Source organism: Dendroctonus ponderosae, unplaced genomic scaffold (assembly GCF_020466585.1).
Source record: "Dendroctonus ponderosae isolate FM_Combo_2020 unplaced genomic scaffold, Dpon_F_20191213v2 Dpon_F_20191213_4, whole genome shotgun sequence".
NCBI lineage: Eukaryota > Metazoa > Arthropoda > Insecta > Coleoptera > Curculionidae > Dendroctonus > Dendroctonus ponderosae.
The window spans coordinates 8256013-8268398 of record NW_026018611.1 but is presented as its reverse complement, the minus strand read 5'-3'; the positions used below and the strand labels follow the sequence as shown (position 1 = coordinate 8268398).

The following is a 12386-nucleotide window of genomic DNA, read 5'->3' as shown; positions in this document are numbered from 1 at the left end:
ATATATATAAATAATCTTTATTTCCTACAGAAAAAGGCTATCGACCCAATCGGTCTTTCTGCCCTTGTTTAGTATATATGTGCCTTAGCCTAGCTACTTTTAATTATTTACTTACTTACTTATTAATTATTTACTTACTTTTAATTATTACTTTTAATTATTTAACTTTTGCGAATACCACGAGTTAGAAGCTTCTGTTTGATTATAATTTGTTGGTGCTAGATTTGATACAGTAGCTACTCATGGTTCAATTTATTACTGTCAAGTACATGGTGTCGCAAAACTAAGATTAATAGACAAAATACATAGTCGTATATTAAAGATGACAGCATTATAACAAACTAAGAATCCACTTGGCCAAAGCACGTTTCCCGAAATGGTTTTCCTGTTTGGCGTTATTTCGGACTGCCAGCCGACTGCAGTACGAACGCTCCGCTATGCACATTTCCGTTTAGGTCTTTTCCGAAGTGGTGCTAAATTTTCATTATTTTTATAAAAGCCAGTTTTGCAAATTGGAAAAGCTGCAGTAATTGGAAATTTTCACAGGAAAAACTATTGAATTCTACGAGCGAAAGAGCTGGCGTAACGTTCTTACTAGATAAAATTGGAACAAATTAATTGTTGTTTTGTTAAGTTTAGAATTTTTCAATGTAGGTAATAAGAAAAAAATCATGAATATGATTACTTTCATGAATGTAGCAACTGCGAATATCTTTAATTATTCGCGCAAAGTTTGTGTCCATCGTACATTGGAATATTATGAATCTAAAGATCAATAAGCTTTTTAAACCTGTTTTTATTTAATATAAATGTGCGGTTTGTATGATTAGTTTTTCAAATATACTAATAGCCAAAGAAGAAAAACTCAATTCAACTTATTTAATTGAATATTTGGATTGTTGTATGTTGTATGTTTGCCTTTTCAACCAACATCAAAATTGACTTTATCACTTTGTTACATTTTTACATTATATATATCTTGTATAAAGTAGCATTCTCGACGTTGGGAATATTGCGCGAGCTCTTCGATGATCAGCTGTAAAATATTCAATTTAAATTTAGTTGCCGAAGAGAAATAGCCCGACTTCAATATGCATAACCTGCATAGTGAAGTAAAATAAACTAGTAATTCTGGTTTATGCAACCGAAAAATGAGCTGCTTGCGGCGTAAAGAATACATTCTGTTTCAGCTTTTCCATTTTAGCTCTCCGTTCTCTAAAACTATCAATTTTCTTTACCTTGCAATGACGTTGGAAATATAATAGAGGAATATTTTATATCCAGCTTGCATGCATGCGGGTTATATGGCGAACGTATTGTATTTTTTAAGATAGATTTTCATTTTTGATGCAGAATATTGATGAGGTTGCTAAAAATATTATTTCTTGCTTGAGCTTGCTTACATGATGAGCTTTATGTGTTATATTTTATGAGCCATATCAAAATGTCATTTCTTTTTAAAAAAAAATGTTCAGCACATAAAACTTTTAAGGACGTTTCTCTTAACTCTCACATGACTTAACATGGATTAATTGATTTCAGGTGAGCCAAGTTGATCCGGCCATTTATAATGATCTGTATCAACAAGAGGCTAAATTGATAAGCTACCCTACTCAGCAGCTCGACAACTATGGCACTAACTTGGTAAGTTTTCCGTTTTCAAAATAATATCTAAATCTAGACTTATATCGCCAAATATCGTCTCTGTTTTCTAAAATATTAACCATTTTATTGTCGAATTTTACACCGCTTTTATGAACTTTCTGCAAAACGAGAGTTGTAAAATCCTCGTAAGAAAATTCAGTCTCGCAGAAACGACGTTCTTTATCCGGCATTATTTTATAAAAGTAAAATAGGTTCCGAACTCTATACCTTTAGAATTGGAAAATGACTTCAATTTGTAGGGAAAACTATCTGTATTCGGCAAACAATGGATGAAATCCCTCTTTTGCATTTTGCGTTTTGCAGGCACTGTTTTGATTTCCTATTTTGAATAGACGGCCAATAATTTACTGCATGAAGTGACTGCGTTTAGGTTTGCCCGGGCATTATAATGAAGCATAATAGGCTTTTCGTATCTTAAGCTAATTAACATAGATTCCAGCTTCGCATGGCAATAAAGATTTATTATTGTTTATTTTGGATAGTTTTCACGTTGAGCTAATATCACAAGCACTCAATAATTGCTGTTCAAAACGTGTATAGGATTTTAAACAAAAGGCGGTATTTACATTTTGTTTCTAATTGATACAAAACTGTTTAATAAAAAAATGTGTTCAAATTTCATATCTGAAGTTCAATTATATAAGTGCTATTCTATTATTGCTGCATGTTTCCGAGTGAAATAAAAAAAGGAGGAAATATTTCACATTCGTTTCCTTACTAACAACTCAACCCGACGGAATTAAAGTGAATCCCAATGTATCAAATACTAATACAGACCAGTAGCTTACTTATATTAACTGGCAAATTTAATAACCCTAGGCTTATAATTATATAAAGCTAATACAAAACTGTTTTAAGTTGTCTACAGAACGATCCCCAAGATTAAGCCTCGAACAGCAAACAACGTAATATTTAACGCATATAAGCAAAACAAAAATCTGCTGCTTCCCAGCCATAATTCACGGGCAACTTTTTTAATCTGTGCAAGGTTTTACTTTTGCGAATAATATTTTCTTGTATGCATTTAGCCGTTTTGGAGCAAAGTTGAAATTAAAAGGGCTGAAAAAGATTAATGCAACAGCGTTCACTGTAAAATCCGAGGATGTTGTTGAGCAGAATAATAAAATCATTTTAAAATAATTACAGTTGCACTTGCACAATTACTCATGAATTTTTCTATTACTGGTCGTAATTAAATAATCAAATAGAATACTGGCAAGGCTTTGCGAGTGTTTACGTGTTTTATTTAGTTTATATTGTCAACTGAGATATAAGTAAAACCACTAATTTTTGAAATTTTTACTTCTAAGATGGAATGGTTTCAATTTGAACATATTGTACATACCCATTAATAGTTTAATAATACGTAATTGTCTGTAACATGTTAATTTGCAGTAAAACTTTAACAGAAAATTGTTATTTTGCCTAACTAATTACGTAATTCAAACAAGTTTTAATTAACTGATATCCGCATTTGCTTCAAATTTAAATTACTAACCTAACATGAATGTATTGCATGCACCCATATATTACGTTCCTAATTAGTTTTCAGGGCTTTTGCCATATTTCCAGACTATGTAAAATGCCAACTCTTCATAACTGTTGCCTGATTTATTTAATTAGTTATTGCAAATAATATATTAATCATTGTTTATTTATTATCAGACCCCCAATCATTGGCCACCGTACACTAAAATGCGTGTTTATGTTCTCACCAACTAATGGGATATTCAGATAGTGGAAATATCATGCGGCTCTTAGTCCTTAATGCCATAAAATAGAGCCTCTATGCCTCCCTCCACTTGGCTCCGATATTATAATGAGCACCAGTGCAATGGAAGCATTGGCAACAGGACGTATAAAAACTTCGACAAAATATTGCAAATTTGTAGGATGCATTTCCTATGCAATTTCGTTGCAATCCAGACAGTTTGGTTTTAACTCAGTTAGTTGGTAGAGCTTTGTTTAAGCTTTCTCTTTGATTTATTATGAATGGAAGGCCGAGAGAAAGCAAATTCACAAAACGTTAATTAGCTCAGCTGGAACCAAGTTTATTTACGTAGAGTGGGATTGATCTAAATCAAAGTCCGGATAGGTTTGTTCGAAGATCGAAGCAAGAAATATTCGGATTCATATCAGTTCAATAACCCCTTTCAAAGTTTTAAAGGGTCGCTGTCGTTCATTCAGTATGCAAATAGCTCCTGCTCTTTCGTCCTCGACTAGACGTTTGTTTGCATTCTTGTTTACTTATTAATATTTGGTGCGGCGTTTCCTCACAGGAAAATGAATGAAACCAACGCCCCGGCATATCCCCTGTGAAACTGAAGAATTTTGTGAAAAAAAGTGAGCTTTTCAGAGACTAATCTAAGCTTCTGAGAGTGAGAGTTTTGAAAGCAAACTTATCAAACAAGACCTTTGAAAACAGCGATGGTGGTCACTTTTAAATCTTGTTTAATTTTCTTTATTAAATTAATTACACATTTTGCGTGTTTTCGTAGCAGCTCAAACAGCTAACATGTTTGTCGGTCTTAATTGATTTCCTTTCATTTTATTTTACTTTTTGGTTCTTTGACATGCGAACAAAGAAAGTTAATTGCCCCAATATAAAATTTATCGACATCCGAGCTGCAATGGATGACCCCAGTTCTATCATTGACCTAACGAGGAACATCATTTGCCAGGCGGAGGGAAGATAAAAGGCTGTTTATAAAACTTTCATGCCAAAAGTGCTCCGCCTGGCTCGTTACATTTGATATCCAAATTGCTAAATCGTGGCGAAGCTAAAATTGTCTTGAATAACTTATTTAGCTTAAGTGATTTTTTTATTGTTCGGCTTTTGCCGAATAGTAAATTCATTATTTAATGAGATTAGTATGAGTCTATCTCTCTTTTAGATAGGTACATTGTGTTAAACAATGTTACCGCTGGTAAACGTTTTCAGATTTCAGTTTTGACTCATAATTATTTTGAAAATTTATAAATTTTTTCGGATTGATTGGCTGTTGATCGGACAACATTTCATTGAACGTTCTTCATGTTCCTGTATTATTATTTGATTATACATATTGTCCATAGAGAATGGAAATTTCTTCAAAAGTTCGGATGAATTTGTGAATAACTTCTTTCCATTTGAAAAATTTTTATTGAACTTTCTGCATATAAATTATAAAAATTTTATTAGATCTAAGTTTTAAACCAAAAATTAGGAAAGTAGTAGAAAACCGTTAGAGATAAGTAAAGGAAACAATTCGAGAAAAACTTTAAGAGTAGTTTAAGGTAATTTGGAATGAAAAAACAGTATTATAATTCTTCCCTTGAAATCGCAAAATTGATAAAAATATTTTCATATTTTAAATCGTTCGATCACGCTTGATTACAGAAGCAGCCAAATTTTCAGAACAATCTAAAGTTGCGTTTTCTTTATACGTCTAACGTGCCATCAACCGTGGGCCACCCTGTATATAAAAATATTATGCGAAGGCTGTTGTAAAATCAGAAGTCTCAAGCAAGCGACTATGAAACTAATAATAAAAACTAATCTAAAAATAAAAAAGCGAAAGCAAAAATGCAGTCTGAAAGCGAAATTAAAACAGTTCGCTGAACTGCAAAAGTAAACTTCACCTTTCTCAGCTTTTATTGTGGAGTAGAACTATAGAACTCAGCATTTAACATTCTCCATACATCAATTTAATGTTTTCGCATTTAACTTTCGCAAACTTGTTACATTTTTTGCTCAGCTGTTGGACTTCCGTTTTTTTGCAGCAAAAGAAAAACTACGCTTTTGCCTACAAAGTTCTAGATAAGGCGACTGGCGATGACTTTTCGCATCAGCAAATTAGAAGTTCAAAAGCAACTAACGGAGAGTACAGAGTGAAACTGCCTGATGGACGGCTTCAAATTGTGTCGTATAAAGCGGACAAAGATGGGTAAGAATTTGTAATTCCAGTGTAATATTTTCAAGTTTCACTAGCGAACAAAATAATTAAAACTGAAGCCGAACATTAAACGGTAATAAAATTTACCGACTTTCAACTAAATGATTTATATTCTCTAATTACGACAGTTTACACCAGCTTTTGTGATATTTTACCAGTTTTGTTTGATGTCTCTAATTTTGATCCTTAGGAGTTTTCACATCTAATAATATTCTGTCGATCGACTTATGTTGCATAGGAAATTCTTATCTGTGCAGGTATAAAGCTGATGTAAAATACGAAAATGACCCGGAAGCTGTAGGACATCAGATCGTGCAAACACCCCGAATTTCCCGGCCAGTTTATGTGCCCCAAAAGGTCCAGGTTAGCTCAGTTCCAGTAAGGCAATTCGGGGCCAGAGGAAGAGTTAAAGCTGCCACTAGTTATGATTATATAACTGACGAAAGCGATCATGTAAGTTTTAACATTTGAAGAACCCTAGTTTTCGCCTTAATGATTTAACATAGCACTACAGCTTGTTCATTTATATAACTCTTTTCACTTTTACATTTGAAGCTGCTGTTGATTTTTGAAGGTATCGTCCTTATAAAAGAGAACATAAAGTTTTATTTAGCGTAAAATTGCCTGTTTTTCGGTCCGAGCCCGAACGCCATTATTGCTTATAATTTCAGCTTCACTTGACGAGTGTAATTCGCCGGTGAGCGGTATTTTCATCTCCGATTAGTGTTTTTATGTGTCGTATAAATTTATTTGTCGGATAAGTGAAGCGTCTATTTACGGTTGCCTGTTTAGTGAGGACCTGATGTCTTTTAGAAGTTTTACGAGTCCGGTTTTAGTGCTTTTTAATTGATGCTTGAGCGATTGATTTGTTTGGATTTTCATCCAGTTTACTCAAATAAATAATTTCTGATACGTTGGCGTAACTTGAACTAGTTTGAAGGTATGAACATCTGGTTCAAAAGCTCAGAAAAGTGATTATTTGATGTTATATGACAATCCTTATCTGAAATGTACGCTAGCATAATCGAACTTGAATTGAAAGACGGACGGATCCGGCTGAAATTATTGGTTAAATAGAAGGAAAAGATGTAGAAATGCTTTGACATGTTTCATTTTTATCTGCTAATATATTGAATATTTCGCAATGTAGTAGCACTGCTGGTTTGGTTGGGAAAATGGTCTTTGCTGCCTGGTGTTAGTGAATACTTTCTGTAAAAACTTGCATTTAGGTGTATAATTTTTCAAGTTTCTGCTGTTGTTCTACTTTGTCTGCACGTATTTCTAACTCTTCTCACTTTTCCTCTTTTCTTCCTTCAATTGTACAGCTTCTAAATCTTCTGCTAAATTCGATTGCATGAAAAGGTGTACCATTTTACTTGTCACCTTTCCTATGCACTTTGCCGCAACTTGCTTGCATATACATTGCAAAACCTAACCCGCTTTTGGAGTTCTGTCCCAGCTTCCCAGCTTTAACTCATTTGAGTTGTAACAATAGCTGATAAACTTTAAGCAAAAATTTTCTATCGCAGAATGTGGTTCAGCCACAGGAAGATCCCCATCTCGTTATTCTGGACCAGTATAGGCCCACTCAGGTTCCTGTTAGTTATGCAAATATTGAACCCCAATCCACCCCAAAATCTGCTTATTATATTCAAAATATTCCCAGCAATGAAGTGCAGGTAAATGTTCATTAATCTTGAAACATCATCAACGCTAGCCAACCTCAACCTTTTTCTTAGCATGAGCATCATCCAAATGTGCAGCTTTATACCACGAATGCTCGTGATCATCTTCAAGGTAGTTACATTCCCACTACCTCAGCAACGCCTCAATATGAAAAACAGCTTGTGAGGTACGTTTCTACACCACTTCCTCCAACAGTACAGGCTCATCTTATTCACAATGGTGACAATGGATTGTACAATCCTAGTTTAGGTAGTACTGCTTCTCCTCAAAGTGCTGCACCTCCTGGCCATAAAAATGTAAGTAGGAAATATTTATTTTACTTGATCAATAATTATCGGTTTCGCAAATGGGCAAATCCATAATTTTTTATAATTTAAATAGCACATCCTGTTCAGTTGGTAGAAATTTTCATACTTCCAGGTTATCAACACATTAGCTCCAGCTAATAACCAAAATGAACAATATCGACAGACTTTAGAGCAGGAAAATAATTTACCGGAAGGAATTTATATTGTGGGAAAATCGGGTAAATAAAAGCTCCCTTGACTTTAACGCCATGTAGTATTTTTACGACTTAGCAAGTTAAAAAAACATATCGTAAGTATGTGTATTTTTTTTGATGTGGTGCTTATTTCATGTATACTGATTAAAAAATAAGCTTAAACTTAAAAAGCTACTACTGTGTATTTATTTTTTATATAAGTATATTATAAAGCAATAAAAGTTTACAATTATTTGATTAGCTATATTAAATATTTTATGGAATTATATAAATTGTCGTTACCATTAGAGTTTATGAATATATTTATATTTTTTTGCGAGCTGTTGACCTTTTGACTTCCTTCCTACTTAATTGTTCTCCTTATTTTACGCTCTTAAACACTTTCAGTCAATTTCCAGAGTAGTGTAGTGTAGTTTCCATAGGAAACACATTGCCATAAATGTAATATTGAAGCAGTAGAAATTAAATTGAATCCACGTTAAATGCTATAACAGAGATACCTGTCTATGGAAAATATTTGCTATCAAAAATTAAATATATTATTATATTAATTAAAAATATTAATTATCCGAAAAGCCCTTAGGTGCAGATCAATGAATTATATCATGAACTACAAAACACATTGAAATATAGAAAATATTCCATTTGAAAAATTAAAACTTTGATTCCATTTATACTGTGTATCGCCTGAATATTAACAATTGTCATATACATATAGTAATTTATATCAAAGTAAGAATGAACATATATAATAAATTCTTCGAGGATTGATAATTAGTTAATCTGGTCAGCATTAATAGTATTATATCGTTACAAGGCGCCGAAATCTGGCTTTGTTATCTTGACTTGCCAGATCAAAGCGAAATTCTGTATTCAATTCGTACACAGGATGCTAACTAGAAAGGAATATGTTATACGTTGTAGGCAGAGCTAAATTAAATCTGAATAGCAATGAGTTATGTTTTGACGAGGGGATTTGCTTTAAAACAATTTTGCTTTTGTTATTCCCAGGTAGATATTAACGCTGCTGGATTTAGCATTATGGTAGGGGAATTGGATTCTCGTTTTAAAATCATAATTTTGTTCAAAGGCGAAAATTGGAAATATTGTATTAGTCCCGGTTCTTTTTAATGCAGATTAGTTTTATGAAGCAAGCTAATATACATAACGTATACATTATCTCAACTGGTATGCTTTAAGTACTAACTACTGCTAATACGAAAGCAATTTAATGTTGAAATCAGCTAGCAACCACCACACGTATTCGTTGTAAAATTCTTTATTATTACGGAGCAGATAACGTTCGATCCCTCGAATTCCTGGATATTTCCTGTGAAAATATATTGCGGCAATATTTCTGTACTAAGGAAACAATGGCGTTTCTATATATTGAATGTCTGGTCTACAGATAATAAGTGATTCAATTTTGACTCGAGTCAGCGATTTTATATCGTTTCCACTAACATTTTCACAGATTTTGCGTCAGGGTGTTATTAGATATGAAATGCTCTCGGTATTATTTCCCTTTTAACAAATACTATGCCATCGCTTGCAAAATAAGGATTTAAAAGCTCTAAGCTAAAGGTCTGTTTAGACTTGAACATTTAAAAAAATTTATGTAATAAGACAAGGAAAGTAAAAGAGCCTTAAATTCCTGATTCTACTAGTTTCCTTCCTGGCGGCATAAGCCCCTTTAGGGCTGTCATCCTGGAACTCCTTAAGCAAAGACAGAAGCCTGTATGTCTGAATTTATGCTCTTGATCTTGTGCATCGTTGTGTTAAAGCCCTTCACAAAGCTTTGCTCATAAAAAATAGTTTCCGCACTCGGAGCTTCGCAACAGATCAAAGCTGAATAACTTACTTGGGAAGTTAGGTAATATATTGGAATGAACAACGTGATATCTAGTAGTTAGCGTATATTAGTAACTGTCGAAATATTTAGTAAAAATGTAACCTATTAACCACAAAAGGTAACAATTCTTAACTACGTTTTTTCCTCGAAATCATTATCTAAATATTTTCAGCAAATGTCATGTTCATACTTCTAAGTTCAGCCAGGTTTGGGATCAATATATACTCGAAGCTTATGCACATTGAGTCAAACAAAAAAATATATCTTATTATCCACCAACAATTATTTACTGCTTTATGATTTAAATTCACATTTAATTATCGTCTGTATAATTTATATAAAAATGTATTCTACTTGTATCAGACATAGTTATCGAGCTATGATTTTTTTTCTTTAATGATTGCAGACAATACAAAATAAATAATTTTATGCTAGTTGTTGTCATATTTCAATCAGGTCTAGAGTTATTATCAACCGCTGTGCCAAAACTTCCAACTAACTCTGCGATCTAACGAAGTACGGCATTTTGCAGAGAGTAATAAAACTGATACAATATATTTACAAGTTGTATAAGCCAAGCGAATAAATCTGCTAACTTCGCTACCAACTTTTTCTGGATTTTAATGCGTTCCGCAAAACGGTAGCGGTCTAGCCGCTGGTCCTTTGCGAACAAACATTATTCTCGAATATCTGAATAATTTTTCATAATCCGGATTCTTCGCGGAGTATGCTGGGGATTCCCAACTTTACAGCCCAAATGTTTAATCGAAAACACAAACGCCAAGTGGAAATTGCGCATCTGGAAAGAAACGTAATCTCAAATAGTGGCAGATTTTATGATTTGCCAACTTTTATTTGTCTGTGAAACTTTTGGCGTACAGAAAAAACGTATYTGTTTTATGWAAATCGAACTTCAGCAGGTTTGGCAAATATTTGAGGAACAATTTCGGTATTAGAAAATCCTGGAAACTGAAATATTCCTGTGATGAAATACAACATTTTTCTGCTTTCGCTTGTAGSACATACTGATTGAAATGTATGAAAGAATTTGTAAATTGTGATGTAAATAATTTTGCACTAAACTACTTGCACTGAGTCGATGCTGAAGTTGTGAAATCCAATACTTATTTATCATTATTAATTCGACACTCCGTTGCTTTTTTCAGTTAATGCTCAATCATTTAATACATTGCACGTGTATTTAGTCCTCTTATTGTTTGCAAACTCGATCTTAATATTTCATTATCATAAATTTCATTATAATAATAAAGAAAAATATTTGAAAGTAATCATGAAAATGTGTTTATCATTCAAGTAACATTTTAAAATTGAAATCGCTCTTTCATAAATAGTACAATGTGTACGCTATGATCTGATGCCAATTAAATGTATTCTAATTATTTAAAATATATGGAACATTTGAACCCACCAGAAAAGTGTTTGCGCTAAAATCTAATTAATCATTTTAAAAACATACTTCAAACAACGCTGTTTTTCAGATATTTAATCTTATTTGACATTCGTTCTGTTTTTAAATTATTGATTATTGTAGTTACATTGTTGTGCTTAATGTTGACGGACCGAAATTTAACGGCCATATCTATGCTTGTGATTTTCGATAAATGCAAGCTTTGTGTTTGTACTGTTACTAATGGTGAACAGAAACATTAAAATTTAAATAGTAATCCATTTTATATGAGCAGCATAGAAACATATATGAAAAATTGCGTCCTATTTCATCCTTGGGGAAATAAAATGAATACATTCCGCTTCCCCAAGAAACCAGTCAAAATATTGCAATAGTTGCCATAAAATTCGAGCGCGCATAAAATTTATTATCTAGGTATCTACCTCATCTCCATACAAAAGCACACGCAAATAAAGTTGATTGAAATTGAAACAGAAATGCTTTGGCTAGATAGCTTTAAGGAGAAATAACTAAATGAGTATCAACACTTTGACCTTTACAATATTCTTTTTTCAAAATTAATTTTTTCATTTTTTTTTCGTTTATTTATTTTCAAAAAATGTTTTTTAAATTTCAATCGCGTGTTTAACTGTGCTAAAACCTACAAGTCAATTTTTCCAAGAGACGCGATACAAGAGTTACCGATTAATCGTTCTGATTAAAAAAAATTATATGCAGAAATTCTAGCCCTGAGTTTAAATCTGTTTAGTCTAGTTTTAAAATATATCAATTTATCTTAAAATTAAATTGCATTATTTTACTGGATTGGGTTTATTAGTATTTTTTTTGTGGCGAAACTGTGTTTCGTTCATTTTGTGTAAGTTTCTTAAGGGTTGATTAGCGTTTGCTGGTTAATTGGAGTTAATTTGATCTGAATCGTCAATTTATGTTAAGTTTGTTTCTATTTACTTTCCAATCGTTCTAATTAACTAATTGTTATTAACGTTCATATGTTTTCAATTTTCACCTTAAACATTTTCCTCGAATCATTCAACAGTCAAAAATCGCAAAAGCTCCCCTCTTTTTGTTATATACAGGGTTGCTCATTAGTGCGTCAAAGTGCGAAATCTCAGTAAATATGAAGTTTACAAGAAAATTCGTCCAACGAAAGTTTTTCACGTTTAAAAGGTCCACATTCTAAAATTACTTTCCAATATACAGGGTGCATCATAAACGTGTGGTAGTTACCAACTCTGGTTTTTTAAATGAAACCCCCCCTTTTTTTTGTTATTTTCAGATTGGCCGTTCAATTTTAATTTATGTTTGTTTCAACCGTTT

At 32.7% G+C, this 12386-nt stretch overlaps 1 protein-coding gene across 1 annotated transcript; it reads left to right on the top strand.

Annotated features, from left to right (window-relative positions):
- Window positions 1-1542: 1542 nt before the first annotated feature.
- On the top strand, window positions 1543-8107 carry LOC109538811 (the record flags this gene model as incomplete). The annotated part of the gene is given in 6 exon segments (XM_048665980.1): window positions 1543-1644; window positions 5428-5591; window positions 5858-6053; window positions 7130-7279; window positions 7340-7582; window positions 7707-8107. Coding segments are annotated over 6 exon segments (969 nt in total), but the record flags the coding sequence as incomplete, so codon positions are not given.
- Between the last annotated feature and the right edge of the window lie 4279 nt (window positions 8108-12386).